The 25,391-nt window shown below is 47.8% G+C and overlaps 1 protein-coding gene across 1 annotated transcript in view; it reads right to left on the reverse strand.

Moving 5' to 3' along the window:
* LOC311247878 (man(5)GlcNAc(2)-PP-dolichol translocation protein RFT1-like) overlaps nt 1-19,351 on the reverse strand; it is a gene marked incomplete at both ends in the record, with an annotated part of 43,849 nt that extends 24,498 nt beyond the window's left edge. The window contains 2 exons of the mRNA XM_084338860.1: nt 2,373-2,458; nt 19,289-19,351. Coding sequence (XP_084194986.1) covers nt 2,373-2,458; nt 19,289-19,351 — 149 coding nt within the window. The remainder of the gene's footprint in view (nt 1-2,372; nt 2,459-19,288) is intronic.
* Between the last annotated feature and the right edge of the window lie 6,040 nt (nt 19,352-25,391).

The following is a 25,391-nucleotide window of genomic DNA, read 5'->3' on the forward strand; positions in this document are numbered from 1 at the left end:
AGAGAGAGAGAGAGAGAGAGAGAGAGAGAGAGAGAGAGAGAGGTATCGGTAGATAGAGAGAGAGAGAGGTAGCGGTAGATAGAGAGAGAGAGAGAGAGAGAGAGCGAGAGAGAGAGATAGCGGTAGATGGAGAGAGACAGAGAGAGAGAGAGAGGCTATGCTCAGAGCATTTTAGTAACGTTACATTTTCAACAAGATTGCTGCTATTTAAACACTTGGTGGAACGGGGTAACGTTAACCTTATGTCGACTGTAGTATTGTATGACCTCGACATAACGTTTACACGTTAACGTTACTCCGTTTCCATGCAGTATTTATAACGGTGGCCAGCTAAGCTAAGGGAGCTAACTGCTAGCAGTAGCTAACGTTAGCTGGTAGCTGTAACGTTACAACGAATCAGCTGTTGATATTATGCGCCATCAGTAGACAACGTATCATGTATTAAACTAGAGTTAATGGTTTAATGCTTCAGTCACAGTGACGTTGAAAGAGCAGCTGTCACGAACCTCTTTAATTTCTTTATGGAGATCCGCGCTGGCACTGCTCTGTAACACCGCTTGCAAATAGCATTGGGGAAGCTTTAGCTTGTCCTTCGTTGTTTACTTCAAACCCGAAGTACCTCCAAACAGCACTTCTGCTGTTTTCTTTATCCACAAGCACAAGTTGCGGAGGCTCTGCATTTGCCATCATTTTCAGCTAAAAGCTCTTGTTTACAAATACAAACTGAAGACTGCTCTGTGAGGGGGAGGGCTGGACTCGGAGCAGGCGGAACAGCGCGTCAACAACTTGCTGTAGAACACTCGCCAGCTGGTACCGATACTGCAGAAAGTATCGGTATTTCGGGAAATGAGTATCGAAGCAGTTTTAAATATTCAGTATCAATATGTATCGATACTTCGATATTTTTGACAACACTAATCCCAATACATATGCATATAAGTGCCAGCGGCCCTTTGAGAGCACAAAGTGCACCGAGAGTCGGTTATCAGTCCCATAGCAAATAACTTCCTAGGTGTAAGATAGGTCCTATGAATATAATTAAAATTTATTTGCTGGTGATTGGGGTTGCGGGAAGACAATGCCACATTTGCCCAAACATCATCCCAGTCAAACTCGGGGTCCAACTCCGGGATATCCACACGCCAGATTGTATCCAATGACAAATTTTTATACGTGGATTGAATTAAGAGCGTATAAAAGTCTGAGACAAACCCTCTGGAGGTCGTCCTGTCCACTATGAGCCTGAGGAAGGGGTGTGGTTGCAAAGCTTGAGCCCACGGCACGCCATGCGCCCTCAGCGCTGACCTTAGTTGAAGGTAAAGAAAGAAAGACTCGCCGGGAAGATCATAAAATTCTCTTAAGTCCTGAAACGCCCGAAGGCCGTTCTTATCATAAATATCCTCCAGAGTATGAACTCCCCTCCTTTGCCATTGAGGAATACTAACCGGCTTGTGCCCAACAAGTAGTTGCTGATTATTAAAAATAGGAGAGTCCAGGTGCCATGGGCATTTAACCCCACACGACTTCTGTACATTACGCCACGTTTGGATCACGTGAGTTATGATCGGTCCATACCTCAGTCGGCATTTCGAAATAGGGACAGTGGAGTACACCACATCCTGCAATCTTAGCGATGAAACCGCCGCCGCTTCTAAGGAGCGCCACGATACAGCCTCTACAGGGTCTAGCCAGCACATCAGAGGTCTCAGTGAGAAGGACCAGAAATAAAGCTTAAAATCAGGGATTGCGAGGCCCCCATCTTGTTTCCTACGTTGAGTAGTAGCTCTTTTGATTCTCGGGCGTTTGTTATTCCAGATAAACTTAGATACCATCGATTGTACCTTGCGCCAATGGTCTATTGGAGGGGGCAGGGGGAGCATTGAGCTAACAAAATGTATCCTAGGCAGGACGTTCATTTTGATTATGGAAGCCCGGGCTTGTAAAGAGTTAGGAAGGGACCACCTGTCTAGATCCTGGCGTATTTGATCATAAGTACCCGTGAAGTTGTACTTAGTAGTTTGACTCAGAGTGGGGAATATCTCTATGCCCAAGTATTTAAAATGTTCCACTATGGGGATATCAGCTGGTAGTCGCACCGCCTTGGCCAGCTCATTGAGAGGTAGGCAGGCTGATTTGTTCCAGTTAATCTTAAAGCCTGACAATTTACCAAAGTCGTCGATTATTCCCAATCATTTTGTGGCCGACCGGGAGGGGTCATCCATAAAAATCAGTAGGTCATCCGCACAGAGAGCAATTTTGTGTGGTGTATTATTGATCATTATGGGGACGATGTCCTCCGATTGCCTAATAAATTGGGCCAATGGTTCGAGGGAAAGCGCGAATAGTTAATGTAATGTAATGTAATGTATCACCTGACGTTGACGACCCCGATCAGCTCTTTGGACATGAACCGCAGAGTGAATGCGTTCAGCAAGAAGGTGAGCAGGCGGAACATGATCTGAGGGACCAATCATAATCACAACCACAATCATAATCATAATCACAACCATAATCACAACCACAATCACAACCACAATCACAACCACAATCATAATCACAACCACAATCACAATCACAACCACAATCACAATCACAATCACAACCACAATCACAACCACAATCACAATCATAATCACAATCACAATCACAATCACAATCATAATCACAACCACAATCATAACCACAATCATAATCACAATCACAATCACAATCACAATCACAATCACAATCACAACCACAATCAGAATCACAATCATAATCACTAGGGATGCCCCGATCGATCGGCCACCGATCGTTATCGGCCGATACTCAGTATAAATATGCAATCTGTGAATTCCGATAATTAGTCATATTCGCCGATAGCGGAAACCGATCAAGCGAAGCTCTCACTCGCTGTCTGTCTCAGACACACACGACCTGCAAACTGCCGCTGCTCCTCCTCCCTAGCCCCGCCCGCCCCCGTGTAGAGTTTGTAAACAAAGAGGTGCGGCTCCTCTGCTCGAGTCTGTAGTGCACTGCATTCGACCTGCGCTAACGTTAGCTACCTAGCTATCGTTACTGTTTAAACAAAATTACCCAGTCAACTATTCACGTTTAGTAGGCATTGTCTAACGGTATTTAGCCGGCTAGCTACCGATAGCTCCTGATATCAACAAATGATCCAGAAAGTCTAGTAGTTCATGTTCATACCTCAGTTAGCTTGCGTTAGCTGACGTTCGTTTACTGTTCAAAACGAAATGTCCCATTGAACTAAAGTTCTGTCTTAACGTCATCTAGCCGGCTAGCAGTAGCTACAGATAGCTCTTGATATCAATGTCTTATAACATTGATTTAATGCGTATTCGAGCTGAGGGCTTGCTGAATGTGAAACGACCAAAGCACTTAACGTTACCAATGGGGTCCCGCTGCAGCGCCGGAGAATCCTTTTGAGCTGGGCTACTAGAGTACACACAGACAGTGGAGCTGTTTGCAGATAGTGAGCATTTTGACTTGTTGCGTGGTGGCGATGTCTCGCAGTCGCAGATAATACAAGTACAAGTCTAATTATATAATATATATATTTTATAAAAAAAAAAAAAAAAAAAAATATATATAAAATAATTTTTAATTTCTTTTTAATCAAAAACAATCGGTATCGGATCGGTATCGGCCGATATGGATCACGACGATCGGTGATCGGTATCGGTGGCAAAAAACGTGATCGGGGCATCCCTAATAATCACAATCACAACCACAATCACAATCACAACCACAATCATAATCATAACCACAATCACAACCACAATCACAATCATAATCACAATCACAATCATAATCACAATCACAATCACAATCACAATCACAATCACAACCACAATCATAATCACAATCACAATCATAATCACAATCACAATCACAATCACAATCATAATCATAATCACAATCACAATCACGACCACAATCACAACCACAACCACAATCATAATCACAATCATAATCACAATCACAATCCCAATCATAATCACAATCATAATCACAACCACAATCACAACCACAATCATAATCACAATCACAACCACAATCATAATCACAATCATAATCATAATCACAATCACAATCACAGTCACAACCACAATCACAATCATAATCACAATCACAATCACAACCACAACCACAATCATAATCACAATCATAATCACAACCACAATCATAATCACAATCACAATCACAACCATAATCACTATCACAATCACAATCACAACCACAATCACAACCACAATCATAATCATAATCACAATCACAACCACAATCATAATCACAATCATAATCACAATCACAACCACAATCACAACTGTAACTGAGGGGTACAATTCCCTGACTGTATTACTAGATATGATACTTACTACCACTACCTTTGTACTTAATATTCGGCCACCCAGTACATGGCATAAATATATTATGATGAACACTGTCACGTAGATGAAACGGATCCAACACAAATGTACGAATTAGAAATAGGTCTTTATTTCTACACAGCGATGGTGTGTAGAGCAAGCACTTAATCAAATCAATCACATTTATGAATGGAAATTAGTATGCACTTTTATGGCAAGAGTATTCGTCGGTATATCAATAGAGAATGTCCAATCTCTGAAGGCGCAGGTGGTACATATACGACCTGGAATAGTTTAAGGAATAACAGCAATGATACTTTAATGATTATATACTGGATACGCTGGGGGGGGTTAATCCGGTCGCTTGTAAGCCGACAGGAGTAGGAGGGGGGGGGGGGGTAGAATCCGGCTGCCTCATCCGGCCAAGGGTATCCCAGGTGAACCCACTGTAGTGCCGTTCAATGCGCCGGCGATCCTTGGACCACAGATGAAAGCAGGTGGACTCTTTGTGGGCCGGCTCCCTCCGGTCCACGGGGGAGAGACGTGAAGCGACCTCGTCTTGCAGAGCGTCTCCTCACCTTGCGTCCTCTCCAGGGGGGGGGGGTTCCAACACACGGCAGTGTCGGGGGTCTTTATCCATGGAATAATCAAAGTATACAAAGCATAATCCGTGCCTGGGAAGGCGGGCTGTCGTCGGTAGAATAATCCGGTATACAGGTCCACTCGCTCGTCGGCTCTGGGGCTCCTCGGGTGCAGCTTCACGTGGGGTCAACCACCCTGGATAAGCAGCCAGTTCTCTGCCCGAAACGATGGGGTACTGACTACGGTAGTATTCTCACCGCACGAAGCACTATATATTAACAGACTATTATTAGCTTAATAGACTACGTCCAACTCGACGATATAGTGCCAAATATGACTATTCAAATATTAATATACACGATGTCTCAATACCGATGGTAGGCGAACTTGGCCTTACTCCCACACGTGGCGTCGCGGGGAGGCTTTACGTCTGTGACTCTATTGGAGGGTAAGAAACTGGACTGAAAAGAAAGTCCTACTTTAGTAGCGCAGTATATATACGCACTATGAACAAATAGTCCCATTAGTGGTGCGGTAGTCAGATTCCTACGCGGAACTAGGACTTGTTCGTACATGTGGAGCGGTACGTTTGAACTGGGTCTGAGGGGTATGGCAGCCTGGCACCAAGGTCTCGACCAATAGTAGAATGGAGACTATTATGGGATGTTCAGTAGGCTAGAATGGATATTCAATGCATATTGTACAAGGAATATACAAGGGATATCAGGGAATATTAGAGAATATACAAATACAATTAAATATATATATATAAATAAATATATATATTCGGTTTAATCTGGCCCTTCACAACAGCCACCCCCTGATTGGTCCCAGACCTAATCAGTTAAACAGAGACAGATTAATCGCGTTGTCTATTTACACATAAGGGTTTGCTGTAGGGGTCAGTCAACTTCACAAAGTCATAGGGTTATAGGGTCATGGTCATCATCGATTGTGTCTGGGAGTCGGGGCAGTTCTATGAGCCTCGCCACGGGACGGGTGTAAGTGCGACCCTGGACGAGCACTTCAGCTGCTCGGACCTTGCCGTCGGCACCGGTGATCACTTTGCTTACGCGGCCGGCCGGCCACATAGCTCTGGGCAGTGATTGATCAATAATCATGACGACTGTTCCTTCTGTCAAATTGTCTCTCTGGGCTCGCTGCAGTAGAAGCAATTCTGCTTCCTCGTAGTTAGCTGCTGACATATCAGCGGGGGACTTGCACTCCGGGTGGTACCGCAGGAATGTTCTTTGTTGTGCACTCTCTATGGACGTGCAATCGTCTATGTTAGGGTCGGTGGAGGCTACGGTGCTCAATCCACAGAACACAGACTTCTTATTTTCCACCTCCTCTGGACTTGCTTCCCTCGGGATAGGCATGGGCCACTGTCCTTCCGGGAGTCTTAGGAATGCGGGGCCGTCACTGTAGACATTGCGACGGGTGAGGTCATCCAGGGGCATCCCCCGGGTGATGACGTCAGCTGGGTTCTGTTTTGTATCAACGTAGCGCCACTCTGTTTCTCCGGTTAACTCTTCGGTTAAGTCTTGAATCTCGGTGACTCTGACTCCCACGAAGACTTTGTACTTGCATGAGTCCGATTTGATCCAGGCGAGTACCGTCGTGGAATCTGACCACAGGATTGTTCTAGACACCGGTATGGTGAGCTCACGTTGGATGAGCGTGGCTAGGTGCGCTCTGGCTAGGGCTGCGCAGAGCTCTAGACGTGGGATAGATTGTTGCTTGCGTGGGGCTATTCTTGAGCGGGCGAGGACAAATGCTGTGTAGATCTCTCCCCCCTTCTCTTGGGCCCGCAAGTAGGCTACTGATCCGTATGCGACCTCTGAGGCGTCACTGAAGACGTGTAAGTCCATTTTACATGTCTCTGGCCTCACCGTGGGTGGGAAGTAGCTTCGGCGCATATTAACGCCTGGGAGTGAGTGGAGCTCCATCTCCCACTCTCTCCAGGTGGATGCAAGGTGTGCGGGAATGGGGTCGTCCCAGCCCTGGTCCTTGTCCCACAATGCTCGTACAATCATTTTTGCCCTGGTGGTGTATGGTAGAATACATCCTAGCGGGTCATATTGTCGGGCGAGTGTTGTGTACACACTCCGTCTGGTGGTCGGCGCCGCCGCCGGCCTTCCCTGCTCCGTAGTCAGGGGCTTGTGTCTGTAGTGAAGCGAATCTGTTTCGAATCGCCACACCAATCCCAGGGTCATCTCCTGGGCTTCTCCCGGGATTGTAGCCATCCAGGTCTCGCTGCTGGCTGCCTTGTCCTCGGAGGAGAGGCTGCGCAGTACTTGCGGATCGCTGCTGGCCCACTGCCTGAGATCAAAGCCGCCTTTGATCAATGAGGCGCGGAGTTTAATCAGGAGAGCCTCGGCTTCTTCTTGGGTTGAAAGGCTTTGTAGACAGTTGTCTACGTAGAAGCTGTTCTTTACGCTGTGTCGGACCTCTTCGTCCGCTGCTGGGTCCTCTGCTACATGTTTCTGTAGTGCAAATGTAGCACAGCAGGGGCTGCACGTCGTTCCGAAGGGGAGGACTTCCCATTGGTAGATGGCTGGGTGCTCATCTCCTGGCTTCTCTCTCCATAGGAACCGTAACAGGGGCTTGTCCGCCTCTACTAATCTCACCTGCAGGAACATTCCTTTAATGTCCCCGCTGATGGCCACCTTTTCCTGGCGGAAGCGGAGTAGAACGCCGAGTAGGGAGGGGCCGAGTGTGGGACCGGGCAGTAACTCTTTATTCAGATTTTGGGATCCGATCTGGTAGCTGCAGTTAAATACTATGCGGTCTTTACCGTTGTGATGGACCTTGTGGTGAGGCCCGTACCACGATTCAGTGGTCTGGTCAGCCTCTTTAATGTCCATCTTTGTGACGTGTCCCGCTGTGATGAGCTTCTCAATCTCAGCGCGGTATACACTCTCTTGGGCGGGGTTCTTGGCTAAGCGCCGCTCCGTGTTCAGCAGGTACCGTTCTGTGGCGTCTGTCTTGGCGTGGAAAGTAGGCATTCCTTCTCGCCGCAGGAGTGGCGTGGCGTATCTCAACACGCCGTTGACCGGGACTCTCTTGGTCCCTGTCTCGAGGAGGTGAATGGCGTAAATGTCATCTTTAGAGCGAATGTCTTTCTTTCCGTTCTTAAAGGGCATTTGTTCCAAGGTCCATAGCCGCTCTACGTGTTGCAGGAGTGCGGTTTCTCCCTCTGTGACTCGGGAGTGGAGACATCTAGTGGCTGTACTTCGGTTGAGAGATTTGGCGAGCGGGCCTTGGAGAGTCCATCCCAAACGGGTCTCGACTGCTGCAGGACAGCCTCGGGGTCCGGTATGAACCCGGTCTATCGGGACAATGAGGTCTGCATGGTCGGAGCCTATCAACAGGGTCGGCATAGCATTGTCTATGAGCGGGATCGGTAACTTGCGCAGATGTGCATATTTCTCCATCAGCTTGGCGACGGGGTATGTGTACCGCGACAGTCCTATTTCTTGGCTGGTGAAAGCGTCTGTAATCTGGTACCGTCGCTCAGGCTGGCCGCTTGCTGCGATAGAGAATGAGACATTCTCGCCCTTTATCGTCTTCAAATCTCGTCTTATTGTCCGAATTGTCATTTGGGTTTCGCTTCCCCGCAGCCCTAGCTGGGCCGCCGCGGAGGCGAGCAGAAGGGTCTTCTCTGACCCGTCATCGAGGACGGCGTAAGTGTCCAGGACTTTATTCTGGTAGCTTAGTGTCACACGCACTACTTTTAGGAGTACTCGGGCTCCACTGCTGCTGGCGGGATCGATGTACATGACGCTCGCTTTGCTGCTGGATGGTGCGGGTGAAGGGCGCCGTCTGTTACTGTCGTGAAGTATGTCCAGATGGGCTCCATCGCACTTGGTGCACCTTTTCTTTAAGCGGCATTCGGCTGCCATGTGTGAGCGCGCACAGCGAAAACAGCGCTTGTTGGACTTTATCCATTGACTTGCTTCCTCCGCGTTCAGCTTGGGGAAGGAGTCACATTGCGCTAGCCAGTGTTCTTTCTCACAGTAGGGGCACACTATCTTCCACTTCTCCGTTCTGGAGGGGGTACTGTGGCTCCTGCTGCTCGGTACTGACTCCGATTGGTGCATCACAGTCACCGATCTTCTTCCATCATTTAGTCGTCTGGTTCCTTCTCTGGAGCCAGGGGTGCTCCGTCCGAATGTATCTAGCCGTAGGCTGCTGACTTCTCTCGCCAGGAAGTCTGCTAGATCCAGGAGGTTTGGTTCGGGGCCATTCGGGTCTCGGTGGTCCCTCTGTCGCCTAAAACGCTCCTGTCGAGCGGGCGGCAGCTTCTCCAAGATCCTTTCCACATTTGAGTTGGCGTAAAGTTCATGCCTCCCCTTCTCTCTCTGCGCTCCCAACATCCCTACCAGGGACTGCACTCTGATGGACAGGTCGTCCAGTGCTCGATTGTCTATTGCTGGGGGTAAGCAGTCGATGTGTCGGATCTCCTGGATCACGTAATCCCATATGCGCCCATACCTCTGGTCCAATGCTACCAGCGCTGCTGTGTATGGGGTGGTGGAAGTCGCGTAGGCGAGCGCTATATTATGTGCGCGGGGTACCTTTAAGTGCTTCAGTAGGATGGCGTATTTATGGCGTTCATCCAATACATCCACCAACATGGTCTCCAGACACATGCGGAGTTCCGTATACTGGGCCCGGTTCTCTTGGGTGAAGTCGGGTACCATAGGCGTGCCAATGTATGACGCTGACTGTGGATACATCGGCGAGCGTTGGGGGAGAGGCCTCCTAGGCGAGTCTCCTCCCGCTCCTTGGTATGGGCTGGTACCGGCAGTGTACCATGGCCCGCTTGTCCAGGTGCTGTTCCTCGGTGCGGGTCGTGCGTCGTGCTCACCCGTGTATAGAGTCGGGGGTCTGTAGCGCAGCTCCGCGGGAGTATAGCCTGGGCTGTACCGGACCTCCTGGTCCGGTAGAGTACTGTGCTGTCGTCGGGCGTGGTTCTCCTCCTCTTCCTCTTCGTCTTCAGTTAGGTCATCCAGTGCTTGTAGTCTCTGGTTTAGCCTCTCCACAGGATATGCTGCTCCTTCCCGGTTGCTAGGTCTCGCTTGGACCGGTGGGGGGAGGTGGTCTGTGGGGGGTATAGACCTCGTCTGTTGGTCAAGTTCAGGGTTGTTTACTCGGCTAGGGGATGCCGCCCTGGAGGTGTGTCTAGACGAGTTCCTGGAGCCTCTGGCGGAGGGAGAGGGTGTTGTCCGTCTGATCAGCTGTTCTATTAGCTGCGCTTGCTGTCTGTCGCGCTCTGCGTCCCGTAGAGCACCAGCAGCTGCTCGCTGGCTGTCTGCTCGGTCTCGGGCCACATTCTCTTTTCTCTGAATGCGTCTTAGTTCTAGACGTATATGCTCTTCTTCGCTCCGCTGCTGGATCTGCAGTCGGTCGCGTTCAGCAGCGGCGTTCAGGCTGATGAGGAAGGCCTGCTGTAGGGTCCTCTCTGCCTCGCTGGGAGAAGGCGGTTGTATAGGGGAGCCTTCCCTCGGGGTACTCCTTGCGGAGCCTTGGAGCTCTATCTCCACGGTGCTCTCCCCGTCTTCTTCCGTGCCGAGTTCTCTCTCGGTAGCGTTGTATTCCTCCCGGGACTCATCGGGGACTACTTCTTCAGTACTGGCGGGGTGTGAAGTCATGTCTGGTTCCCACTGGTCCCCACCGTGAACTTGGTCAGTTACATTAGAGCCCGTAGGGGCCTCTATGGTCGGGGTAGTCTGGGCGTTGGGGTTAGACATACTTTTACTTTCTAGTTTTACCGCGTTTACTGTTAGTAGAAGACTAGGTTGTTGACTGACAGCGTAGGCCTCTAAGTACTGAGGGAGCCGTCGTTCGCGCTGCGGGCGTTGGTTAGGAGGATCGTTTCGTGGAGTGTTCATCATAGGCCATTTCAATATTAATAACACTATATTAATATTACACTAATTACCCTCCGGCTCGAAGGACCAATTGTAACTGAGGGGTACAATTCCCTGACTGTATTACTAGATATGATACTTACTACCACTACCTTTGTACTTAATATTCGGCCACCCAGTACACGGCATAAATATATTATGATGAACACTGTCACGTAGATGAAACGGATCCAACACAAATGTACGAATTAGAAATAGGTCTTTATTTCTACACAGCGATGGTGTGTAGAGCAAGCACTTAATCAAATCAATCACATTTATGAATGGAAATTAGTATGCACTTTTATGGCAAGAGTATTCGTCGGTATATCAATAGAGAATGTCCAATCTCTGAAGGCGCAGGTGGTACATATACGACCTGGAATAGTTTAAGGAATAACAGCAATGATACTTTAATGATTATATACTGGATACGCTGGGGGGGGTTAATCCGGTCGCTTGTAAGCCGACAGGAGTAGGAGGGGGGGGGGGGGGTAGAATCCGGCTGCCTCATCCGGCCAAGGGTATCCCAGGTGAACCCACTGTAGTGCCGTTCAATGCGCCGGCGATCCTTGGACCACAGATGAAAGCAGGTGGACTCTTTGTGGGCCGGCTCCCTCCGGTCCACGGGGGAGAGACGTGAAGCGACCTCGTCTTGCAGAGCGTCTCCTCACCTTGCGTCCTCTCCAGGGGGGGGGGGGGGTTCCAACACACGGCAGTGTCGGGGGTCTTTATCCATGGAATAATCAAAGTATACAAAGCATAATCCGTGCCTGGGAAGGCGGGCTGTCGTCGGTAGAATAATCCGGTATACAGGTCCACTCGCTCGTCGGCTCTGGGGCTCCTCGGGTGCAGCTTCACGTGGGGTCAACCACCCTGGATAAGCAGCCAGTTCTCTGCCCGAAACGATGGGGTACTGACTACGGTAGTATTCTCACCGCACGAAGCACTATATATTAACAGACTATTATTAGCTTAATAGACTACGTCCAACTCGACGATATAGTGCCAAATATGACTATTCAAATATTAATATACACAATGTCTCAATACCGATGGTAGGCGAACTTGGCCTTACTCCCACACGTGGCGTCGCGGGGAGGCTTTACGTCTGTGACTCTATTGGAGGGTAAGAAACTGGACTGAAAAGAAAGTCCTACTTTAGTAGCGCAGTATATATACGCACTATGAACAAATAGTCCCATTAGTGGTGCGGTAGTCAGATTCCTACGCGGAACTAGGACTTGTTCGTACATGTGGAGCGGTACGTTTGAACTGGGTCTGAGGGGTATGGCAGCCTGGCACCAAGGTCTCGACCAATAGTAGAATGGAGACTATTATGGGATGTTCAGTAGGCTAGAATGGATATTCAATGCATATTGTACAAGGAATATACAAGGGATATCAGGGAATATTAGAGAATATACAAATACAATTAAATATATATATATAAATAAATATATATATTCGGTTTAATCTGGCCCTTCACAACAACAACCATAATCACAATCACAATCACAATCACAACCACAATCATAATCACAACCACAATCACACTAGTAATCACAATCATAATCACAATCACAATCATAATCACAATCATAATCACAATCACAATCATAATCACAATCACAATCATAATCACCATCACAAAGGTCCTTATTGCCAAGTAGTTTTCACATACAAGGAATTTGATTTGGTTGTTTTCTGTGCGACATTAACACATTGACCGCCAGCAGCAGGGGGCGCTGATCCCCCTTCATCGCCAGGTCTTTATTCAATGGATATAGTTTTAGACTGTGACATTTGCGAGTGCTTAAAATATATCTTATATTATATATTTTTTTGTATCCACTTTTTCTCCTCCTTTTTCTATTTTTCTCCCATCCCAAGCCGTGCCAATTCTCCCCTCCCCTGTCTTGAACGTTGCTCGCATATGCCCCCCACTAGCCAGTTGTAGGGAGGATAGATGTGCATGCAGCCAGTCGCATCTTTTCACCTGCCAGCGCGGACTCTCATTGGCGAGGAGTAACGTGTGGGAGGCGCACACTGCCCCCGCCATTTTCCTGTCTCTGCTGTGCAGGCGTCTCCCAACCGACCTGTAGGAGTCGCTGTCCACAACGCCAGATTACCACCCATCGACTTCCCTCCCACTAACTCTGCCAATTGAGATAGTATGACGGCCGGCCCAAGCCGGAGGCAATGCTGACACCCGGATTCGAGACCGGAGTCTCTCGCATTGGTGACGAGCGCAATCTTATATTATATCTATGAGTCTAATAACGCCGTCGGGTCTCAGTGAGTTGCTTCTAGTCAACATGCCCGAGACTCCATCATCTCCTGGTTCCCTGCTGCAGCGGCAAAAGATCTTGCCAAGCTGCAGCGGGTGATTCGCTCCGCGGAGAGGGTGATCGGCTGTCCCCTGCCCTCCCTCAGGTCCCTGCACGACTCCAGGGCGCTGAAGAGGGCGAGAAAGATCATGGCCGACCCATCCCACCCCGGTCACAGCCTCTTCACCCTGCTCCCCTCTGGGAGAAGGCTGAGGATCCCAAAGGCTGTGAAAGCTCGACACAGACTGAGCTTCTTCCCCTCAGCCGCCAGGCTGATCAATGCCTCAGGCCCCCCCCCCCCCCCCCCCCCCCCCCTCGGTACCCCCCCCCCCCCCCTCTGCCCCCAAGTGACACTGGCTCAATGACATTGACTGCACTGCACTAGTCCGTACTGGATCTCTGCACACTTCACTTTATATATATATATATGTATTTTATTTATTGATTAATCCCCCACTGCACTGTTTTCGTTTCTTGTCTGTGTTGGTGTTTGTTTACTGTGAAAAAAGAAAGAATGCATACACTGTATTGCTGCAACAATTACCAATGTGTTTTACACAAATGGCTCAATAAAGGAATCTGAATCTGAATCTGAATCTGAATCTGACAGATTGTTTTTTCAACCGTACATTTCCGTTTTATACCGTTTTGAATAGAGTATGGTTTGGGTGTTTTTCAGTAATTCCAGGAAAAAGGCGAGAAAAATGCATTTGACTGTAATCCAGTCATCAGTTCATCACGTTGTAATTTTTCGGCTGATTATATAATCATCCTGAAATCAACGCTAGATTATCACTATTATGTCTCCTCGTCCATACATGAAATGACCGTCGTCGCGGGGCGCTCGCCCCCCCCCCCCCCCTCCTCCTACCCAACGGTAAACAGCCATACACTGTCCACACAGATAGCTGTGATCGGGGTAGAAATAAATGTCAGATCAACGATCAAATTCATATATGATGTTCTTACCTTGTATCTGATGTAATGCAAAAGAGATAATCCAAATATCTGATCGCAATTCCAAATAATGCTTGTAGAGGTCCGTACCACACTACCGACCGTTTCACAATGACGGGCGGGCGGAGTTACTGTTCGATGCCACCGTTGTATAGAAGTGGCTCGCCTGAATATTTAAACCCTGCCCGTCCGGCTCAGATCACTTCCTAAAACACAACAGCCCATTTTCAATGAGATGCAATAGCTCCGCCTGGCAGTAGAGGGCGGTGTTGACCGTCTGCCAGCTCAGACAGGCTCTGAAGGGGATACCAGAGGCTGCAGCTATGAATTATGAATAGATATAGCGAATAAACGAAATAACAATCCCAAAAACGAGTTAACTCGTTTCTGGCGCTCAATGCATGGCGGCCAATAACGAGTTAACTAGTTTATGGCGCAGAATGTGTTAAAGGACAGATAATAAAATAAAAAGGTGGAATAAAATCAAATTAAATGGGATATAAACTAAATTAAATATAAGCACAATAGAATATAGTATAATTATAAGTAAAGAATTTAAATTTAAATTAAAATAGGTAATTTTCTTTATTTAAAAAAATTAACCCATGTTACTGACCAGACAGACACTCTATATCAGTGATGGCTGTTTACTGCAGAGTGGAGGGACTGAGAGACCCATGTTACTGACCAGACACTCTATATCAGTGATGGCTGTTTACTGCAGAGTGGAGGGACTGGGAGACCCATGTTACTGACCAGACACTCTATATCAGTAATGACTGTTTACTGCAGAGTGGAGGGACTGGGAGACCCATGTTACTGACCAGACACTCTATATCAGTGATGGCTGTTTACTGCAGAGTGGAGGGACTGAGAGACCCATGTTACTGACCAGACACTCTATATCAGTGATGGCTGTTAACTGCAGAGTGGAGGGACTGGGAGACCCATGTTACTGACCAGACACTATATATCAGTGATGGCTGTTTACTAGGGGTGTAACGGTACGCGAATACGTACTGTACCGCCTCAATGTGGTCCTCCGGTACAGTACGCGCTGTGCGCCGAAGATTGCAACGGTACGGAACCTTTTTTTGCTGAACTTAAATCCCCCCGGCCCTAATATAATGTGCACATCTAACCGGATGTTGTTTGTTCATCCCACGCAGCCACGCAGCTACACTGAACAATAGCATTAGCCTTAGTATGGCGGGTGCAATACTAACTGACCAGCCAGAGCTAGAAGATGACCCCACAACATTCAAGTCTCCCATTTGGGATAATTTCGGATTCCAGTAATGGACAAAGACGGGTGGATCGCACAAAAGCTACGTGCCGGCTAGCCCCTTTCGTGACTGTGATGCACACTTGTGATGTCACACAAGTCACACAAGGGGCTACGTGCCGGCATTGTTCAACTTTATTGCAAACTTTATCACGCATTTGAAACGGCATCACCCGAATGTGAATATCACTGGTACACGGAAGAAACAGACCCTAGTGCAAACCCAGCTCCCTGTGGCATTCAAGCAGCATCTCGCTATTAATTCAGACCGGGCCAAAGCAATAACAAACGCCATGGGTGTTTTTATAGCAGCAGATCTGCAATCATACTGCGTTGTCGAGAACACAGGGTTTAGTCAAGTCAAGTCAAGTCAAGTCAAGAGTTTTAATTGTCACGGCATACAGGTATACAATGAAATGCGGGTGGTCTTGCCCGCAACGATGTGCAATACAGTGGTACATATAATGGAATCAAAAGAAGAAACAACATTGTGCAGTAACAGATAGCAGGTAACATGGAGTGACATCTCGGTATCTGTACATAGTTATTTACAGCGCATGTGTGACATGCTAGTTAGCTTTGGTAGTGCAATACACTGTTCCTGTTATTCTAATTTAAAGTGTCCTTTCCTTTGGCCATAAGTGTGCGTGTGTGCGACATGAGTGTGTGCCCGCTCATGTTAAAGTGTTAAGTGGCTGCTCGTGTGTGAGCGTGCACAGTGTGCGTGTCGTGTGTGTGTTCATGTGTGCTTGTGTGTGGACAGTTCAATGTTCTGAGCACTCAATGTACATTGTTCATGGCTCTGATGGCCTGGGGGAAGAAGCTGAGCCTAAGCCGCTCTGTCCTAGTAGCTGGGATTTGCAGGCGTCTGCCTGACCTCAGCAGCTGAAACAGGCTGTTATTGGGGTGGTGAGGGTCTTTCATTATCCTGCAGGCTCTGGATTTGCACCTCTTGTTGTATAGAACCTGCAGGGGGGGTAGTGCAATACCCGTGGTACGCTCGGCTGAGCGCACCACTTTCTGTAGGGCCTTCTTGTCCTGTGCCGTGCTGTTTCCATACCAGGCAGTGATGTTTCCGGTCAGGATGCTCTCTACAGCTCCTGAGTAGAAGGACTGGAGTATCTTCCCCGATACTCTGAACTTCCTTAACTGTCTCAGGTGGTAGAGACGCTGTTTCGCCTTCTTTACTACTGTGCCTATGTGTGTTGACCATGTCAGGTCCTCTGAGATGTGGACCCCCAGGTACTTGAAGCTGCTCACCCTGTCCACGGTAGCCCCGTTTATCATCAGTGGTGTGTGTGTCTCCTGCTGTCCTCTCCTATAATCCACGATCAGTTCCTTGGTTTTGCCAATGTTCAGGAGCAGGCTGTTGTCCTGGCACCAGCGTTCCAGTACCTCCACCTCCTCCCGGTAGGCCTTCTCGTCGTTGTCCGAGATCAGCCCCACCACCACTGTGTCATCTGCGAACTTCACTATGGAGTTGGAGCTGAACTTGGCCACACAGTCGTGTGTGTAGAGTGAGTACAGCAGGGGGCTCAGAACACAGCCCTGGGGGGACCCGATGCTCAGGGTGATGGTGTTGGAGGTCTGACCCCCCACCCTGACCGCCTGGGGTCTTTCGCTCAGAAAGTCCAGTACCCAGGCGCTCAGGGCGGAGCTCAGACCTAGCTCGATCAGCTTGTCCACCAGTCTGGTGGGGACTATGGTGTTGAACGCTGAGCTGTAGTCAATGAACAACAGTCTCACATAGCCCCCCTTCTGACGGTCAAGGTGCGAGAGGGTGCTGTGCAGTACCTGGGAGACCGCGTCGTCGGTGGACCTGTTTGTCCTGTATGCAAATTGCATAGGGTCCATATCACTGGGGAGGGAGGCACAAATGTGGTCCTTGACCAGCCTCTCGAAACATTTCATGACCACAGAGGTGAGTGCCACCGGTCTGTAGTCATTTGGACATGCTGGGGAGGGTTTCTTCGGCACAGGGATGATGGTAGACCTCTTGAAGCAGGCAGGGACCACTGACTCCGCCAGTGATTGATTAAATATGGCGGTGAACACAGGGGCCAGCTGGTTGGCACAGGTCTTGAGTATACGTCCTGTTATGCCATCTGGGCCAGCAGCCTTCCTGGTGTTCACCTGCATAAATGCTCTTCTCACACTGTGTTCCGACAACGAGAGAGCGTCCCCCCCCCCTCGCGGTTGCCCCCCCCCCTCCACAACAGCCGGCGCGCCAGTGACGTCACTAGCCGGAGAGCCAGCAGCGCCACTGTCTACACCAAACCGAGCGTAGAAGGTGTTGAGCTTGTCCGCGAGGGAGGCGTCGTCGCTCCCCATTGACGGGGCGCTGACTTTATAGTCAGTTATTGACTTCAGTCCCTGCCATAATCCTCTTGTGTCGTTTTGTGCCATTTGTGTCTCCAGTTTGTCAGCATATGTCCTCTTAGCAAGTTTGACTGCTTTGCGTAGAGTATAGACTGAAGCCTTATACTCCTCCATGTTTCCTGACTCTCTACCCAGGTTGTAGGCGGTGGTACGAGAGTTCAGAGCTGCTCTAATAGTGCTATCCACCCACGGTTTCTGGTTTGGGAAAATCCGCACCGTTTTCCTGAGGACAATACCATCAGCTATTGTTGTTATGTAGCACACCACTATGTCTGCTAGTTCACTGACGTCACTGGCGCTTCCTATGAACATATCCCAATCCGTGTCTGCAAGCACGTCCTTGAGCGTGGCCTCTGATTCGTCGGTCCACTTCTTAGTCTCACGTGACACGACGGCGTCACGTGATCTCTGTTGATATGCCGGAAATAGCAAGATGGAGTCATGATCGCTCGAGCTTGTGGACCCCGTTAATGGCGGAGCGGCTACTGCCTTGTAACCCGCTTTGAACGGGGAATAGCAGTGGTCGAGTGTGTTCTTCCCTCTGGTGGAGCAAGCGATGTGCTGGAAAAAGGACGGCATCACTTTCTTCAGGTTGGCCTGGTTGAAATCGCCGGCCAGTGCGGCCACTACCATCGCTGCGTCTGGGTGTTTGATCTGGTGTCTGTTGAGATGATCGTGTAATTCGCCCAGCGCTTTGCCCGTATTCGCGTGTGGGGGAATATACACGGCAGTCATGACGACTGCTGTGAACTCCCTCGGGAGGTGAAACGGACGACATAGGATAGAAAGATGTTCCAAGTCCGGCAAACACGAGTTTGAGAGGACCTGCACCCCCTCGGGATTAACCCAGGAATTGTTCGTGATGAGGCAGACTCCGCCGCCGATGGTCTTTCCTGAGCCAGCGTTGCGATCTGCACGTAAGACTGTGAAGGCATCCGAGGGAGAGACGCTTTTGTCTGGGGTCGTCGACGTGAGCCATGTCTCTGTGAGACATATAATGTTGATGTCTCTCATCTCCCGTTGGAACCGGACCCTCGCTCTCAGATCATCCATCCTACCCTCCAACGAACGGGCATTCGCCAGAAAGATGGATGGAATTGCTGGGCGGTAAGCAGCTCTTTTTAGTCTCCCTCTGTGTCTTCTCCTGCCGTCGCCTTTGTTCTTTTCTTTGCCGCCATTCTCCCGTCTGATTTCTGCTGGCCATTCTAGGTCAAAAGTGTCTCCAAACTCCTCTTTGAGCCCGGGGTTCAGGTCCATAAGTGTCTGACGGTCGTATGACGTACCCGCCAGTGTTGCTTTAAATAAAAAAGTAGCAAAAACAAACATAATAGCTAAAAGTGAGTACATCGTTGCGGAGCTAAAACCAGAGGCGTCTGACCAGGGTCGCGTCCTCAGTAGTACATGTTAGCACATGTTATTAATGTAGAGAATACCACGTACAGCACCTTTATTAGATGAATAATTTACCTGCAGCAGCACATTATAGGACGCCAGGGTGGACGCGCTCTGCAGCACGTCTTGGGAGCTCATGTTGATCCTGCAGAGAGAGCAGAGCAACGTGTCCAACAACAATGTGTTTAGCAGCTGTCCACCACGTGACTGAACTCAAACTGGAAAGAAACAGACTAAGAAATGATGTAAACTCCATGATCAAAACAGCAAAGAAAAAATTCATCAATGACAAAACCGAGGAAAACAAAAACAAACCGCGTGAACTTTGGAAATTACTCAATAACCAACTAGGCTGCAGTAAAAAACTTAAAACCAGATTCTCAAACATAAACATAAAGACGGACAACACGCTCATCACAGAAAAGCTGGATGTAGCCAATTACTTAAATAGTTTCTTCACAAACATAGCCACAACACTGGTAAACAAACTACCCTCCCACTCAGGGCATTATGGGGTAGAACACATAGTAGCTTACTACAAAAACCTAGGGGTCCACAAAGACGACTTCAAACTGGAAATGGTAACAACAGATGAGGTACTCAAAAAACTGAGCGCCCTCCAACCTAACAAGGCCACTGGCCATGACAACATCCCCTCCAAATTCCTCAGAGACTCAGCAGCCGCCATCACCCCAGTCATCACACACATAATAAACCTCTCTATAAAACAGGGACACGTCCCCAAGGACTTCAAAATTGCGAGAGTGACCCCTCTGCACAAAAAAGGCAGTAAATTAGACCCAGGCAACTACCGCCCTGTTTCTATCCTTACCTCCATCTCGAAAGTCATGGAAAAAATTGTATACGAACAGGTCGAAAAATACCTTGCGGAAACAAATCTAATCTACGAATTCCAATCTGGCTTCAGAACATCCCACTCCACTGACACATGCCTTCTCTATTTAAACGACCACATCAAACAAGAGGTGGACGCGGGCAAATACTGCGGCATGGTCATGCTGGACCTACAAAAGGCCTTCGACACTGTCAATCACACCATTCTGATTGACAAGCTAAAAGCAATTGGTTTTGATAGTCTATCAGTGAGCTGGATGCAATCTTACCTGGAGGGGAGAGAGCAGATGGTGGAGGTAAACGGTACCCTATCCCCCCCCCCTCACAGTGAGCTGTGGTGTTCCACAAGGAAGCATACTAGGTCCGCTACTGTTCCTAATTTATGCAAATGACATGTCGTCAGCTTGTGACTGCAACTTGTTCCTGTTTGCGGACGACTCAGCCCTGCTGGTCTCTGACAAGAACAAGTTACAGGTTGAAAAAACCCTCAGCTCAGAACTAAGCAAAATCTGCATATGGCTCGCTGATAACAAACTATCATTACACATGGGCAAAACAGAGTCCATTCTCTTCGGTTCAAATAACAAACTCGGCAAGACCGACGGCTTCTCAGTTACAGTGGGTGACAATATTGTCACAAGGAAAGAAGATATTACCTACCTGGGTTCCATCCTAGAGGCAAATCTTTCCTGTGACAAAATGGCATCCAATGTAATAAAAAAAGTCAACCAACGAACTCGTTTCTTGTACCGGATCTCCTCACTGGTAAACAAGAATACCCTGAAGACTCTAGCAGGAGCACTCATTCAAGGGTACTACGACTATGCTTGCACCTCATGGTACCAAAGCACCTCAAAGGCGCTAAAAACAAAATTACAAACATCTCAAAACAAACTGGTCAGACTACTGCTTGACCTTACTCCTAGAACCCACCTCACCCCTGCCCACTTTGACAACCTAGGATGGCTTAGAGTAGACGACAGAGTACAGCAACTTGCAATGGGCCTGGGCTACAAGATACACTACACGACCAAGGTACCCATGTACATGACTAAATACTTCCCAAAGGTCAGTGAATACCACGATCACAACACCAGAGGGAGCTCCACAAATCATGTTAAACCCAGATTCGGCTCAAACAAGGGACTAAACACGTTTCGCAATTATGCCACATCAATGTGGAACGCCCTACCCAAAGCTGTAAAGGAATGTGAATCACTACCCACTTGTAAAAACACTCTCAAAAAACACCTAAGGGAGACTGCAACTCGAAACTGGCCCCTGTAAATGTCCGAACACAACCCCCTCCAATGTACAGTAAATTACCAAGTATGGTCTTGTCAATAATCCAATGTACAGTGTTGTTTGTACAGTTGTACAGTGTCCCCCACCCACCCCTCCTACCCAACCCCCCCCCCCCCCCCACTCCTACCCAACCCCCCCCCCCCCCCCCCAACCACCTCCAATGTACAGTCCCCACCCACCCCTCCTACCCAACCCCCCCCCCACTCCTACACAACCCCCCCCCCCCCCCCCCCCCACTCCTACCCAACCCCCCCCCCCCCCCCCCAACCACCTCCAATGTACAGTCCCCCCCCCACCCCCACCTACCCAATCCAATGTACAGTTTCTACACCTAATGTATATACTCTTTTCTTTCTGGACTCTTTTTGTATCACAAACAGTACTGTAATTGCAAATCTGGTATGTCATAAATGTATAGATGTAGCAGTACTGTCTATCTGTATGTCATGTATGTCATATATGTTACGATGAATTGAAAATGGGGGACCCTGATGTAAACAAGACGAAAGTCTTTCTCTGGTCTGCATCCCCTTAACAATTATATGTATTGAGCTGTACTGTACTGTACCCATTCTGCAATCTGTTAATAAAGTTTTCATTCATTCATTCATTCATTCATTCATTCATTCATTCATTCATTCATTCATTCCTTCAGAGACAGAGACGCGAATAATATCATCTCAAAGTACAAAGGGTTAGGGTTAGGGTTGCAGCTCTCGGCTCACTTCACTACACGTCGCCACTTCCGGACACACGGAGCGTGAGAAGACACGTGGTTGATACGTGATGACGTCAGTGGACCGGTTATGTTTGGCCGCTAGAGGGCGGAATCGTCCCTGTAAATTGGGCTACTATCTCTATCTATGTGGTTGTTGTACATAATTATTTATATAGAATAGACCATTGATTTATAATAAACCTGTGATGTGAATATGTTGTAGCAATGGTTGGAAGAGAATGCACAAAGATAAATAAGAACATATAAAGAAAAATAATATATTATAATAAAATAGAAATGAAATGTAAAATCACATCTAAGTACAGGATTCCTATTGATTACAGATAAGATGATCCTTTATTAATCCCCTTGGGGAAATTCAGGTGTCAAAGCAGCATGGGGGGTATGAGGGCCGATGTTCCACTCTACTGGTTAAAGTTGCTTACTCGTGAGTAGAATGAATGAATGAATGAAAACTTTATTTAACAGATTGCAGAATGGGTACAATACAGTACGGCTCAATACACACAATTGTTAAGGGGATGCAGACCTGAGAAAGACGTTTGTCTTGTTTCCATCAGGGTCCCCCATTTTGAATTCATATAGACATTTATGACATACACAACATACATGACATTTATGGCATAGGGACATACAGGTATTTAGTACTGATACATTTGTGACATAAACAGTACTCAAATATACAGTACTGTTACCCCTAGATCCTGACAGAGTATATACATATGATGGGGAGGGGACTGTACATTAGGAGGGGGTGGGTGGGAGAGAGATATACATACAGCGGGGAGGGAATATATACATGCAGTGGGGAGGAGACTGTCTATTAGGAGGTGGTGGGGGTTTTGGGCATTTACGGTGGCCAGTTTCGAATTGCAGCCTCCCGTAGGTGCTCTTTAAGAGACTGGTTTTGAATGTGGGTAGGGATTCACATTCCTTTACAGCTTTGGGTAGGGCGTTCCACATTGATGTGGCATAATTGCGAAACGTATTTAGTCCCTTGTTTGAGCCGAATCTGGGTTTAACATGATTTGTTGAGCTTCCTCTGGTGTAGTGGTTGTGGTATTCACTGACCTTTGGGAAGTATTTTGACATGTACATGGGTACCTTAGTCGTATAGTGTATCTTGTAGACCAGGCCCATTGCAAGTTGCTGTACTCTGTCGTCTACTCACCTAGGTTGTCAAAGTGGGCAGGGGTGAGGTGGGTTCTGGGGGTAAGGTCAAGTAGTAGTCTGACCAGTTTGTTTTGTGATGTTTGTAATTTTGTTTTAAGCGCCTTTGAGGTGCTTTGGTACCATGAGGTGCACGCATAGTCGTAGTACCCTTGAATGAGTGCTCCTGCCAGAGTCTTCAGGGTATTCTTGTTTACCAGAGAGGAGATCCGGTACAAGAATCTAGTTCGTTGGTTGACTTTTTTTATTACATTGGATGCCATTTTGTCACAGGAAAGATTTGCCTCTAGGATGGAACCCAGGTAGTACGTTCGTTGATAAAGAAAAATCTATTTACCTAAATATTCACTACTCACAAGGTAAGAAAACTGTATTTTCCCAGTCTCCAAATTCACCGCCGACTCGACACATGAAAATTCCTCCACACTGGAAAGCCGTAAATCTATGTTGTTTAGTCTATCTGTTCAGTACTGCTCAGCACTGGTTCAAGCTGCACCTGACTGGCAGCGAGAATTGCTGAATATATATAGATACACAAACGTTCTAGAATGTTCGGTCATGACATCATACGGTGACATCACAAATGTTCTAGAACGTTTGCTATGACATCCTACTGTGATATCACAAATGTTCTAGAATGTTCTATTATGACAAATAAGACGGTTCAATTGTATCTAAATCCAATCAACATTCCTAATGCCGTTTCAATGTAAGGTTATAAAAATAAACATATAAACATTCATATAATACAATAATCTAAATATATAGCTTTGGCTCCTCTACAGGGGGAATACAGAGCTTCACAGTCCTATACAGTCAGTACCTATATACACAATATAAAATATAAATACAAATACAATATAAAAAGCACAAAATACAAGACAGCTCTGAACAGAATCTGCAACTGACTCGCTGATAACAAACTATCATTACACCTGGGTAAAACAGAGTCCATTCTCTTTGGATAAAATAACAAACTCAGCATGACCGACGGCTTCTCTGTTACAGTGGGTGACAATATTGTCACAAGGAAAGATGAAATTACCTACCTGGGTTCCATCCTAGAGGCAAATCTTTCCTGTGACAAAACGGCATCCAATGTAATAAAAAAAATCAACCAACAAACTCGATTCTTGTACCGGATCTCCTCTCTGGTAAACAAGAATACCCTGAAGACTCTGGCAGGAGCACTCATTCAAGGGTACTACGACTATGCTTGCACCTCATGGTACCAAAGCACCTCAAAGGCCCTAAAACAAGGCTACAAACATCACAAAACAAACTGGTCAGACTACTGCTTGGCCTTACTCCTAGAACCCACCTCATACCACTCCATCCAGACATGAAGACAGCTGTGATGGAGATGGTCAGTGGATACAGACATGAAGACAGCTGTGATGGAGGTGGTCAGTGGATACAGACATGAAGACAGCTGTAATGGAGGTGGTCAGTGGATACAGACATAAAGACAGCTGTAATGGAGGTGGTCAGTGGATACAGACATGAAGACAGTTGTGATGGAGGTGGTCAGTGGATACAGACATGAAGACAGCTGTGATGGAGGTGGTCAGTGGATACAGACATGAAGACAGCTGTAATGGAGGTGGTCAGTGGATACAGACATGAAGACAGCTGTGATGGAGGTGGTCAGTGGATACAGACATGAAGACAGCTGTGATGGAGGTGGTCAGTGGATACAGACATGAAGACAGCTGTGATGGAGGTGGTCAGTGGATACAGACATGAAGACAGCTGTGATGGAGGTGGTCAGTGGATACAGACATGAAGACAGCTGTGATGGAGGTGGTCAGTGGAGGGATAGTGAAGACAGCTGTGATGGAGGTGGTCAGTGGATACAGACATGAAGACAGCTGTGATGGAGGTGGTCAGTGGATACAGACATGAAGACAGCTGTGATGGAGGTGGTCAGTGGATACAGACATGAAGACAGCTGTGATGGAGGTGGTCAGTGGATACAGACATTAAGACAGCTGTGATGGAGGTGGTCAGTGGATACAGACATGAAGACAGCTGTGATGGAGGTGGTCAGTGGATACAGACATGAAGACAGCTGTGATGGAGGTGGTCAGTGGAGGGATAGTGAAGACA

The sequence above is a fragment of the Notolepis coatsorum genome (assembly GCF_963971535.1).
Source record: "Notolepis coatsorum genome assembly, contig: SCAFFOLD_93, whole genome shotgun sequence".
NCBI lineage: Eukaryota > Metazoa > Chordata > Actinopteri > Aulopiformes > Paralepididae > Notolepis > Notolepis coatsorum.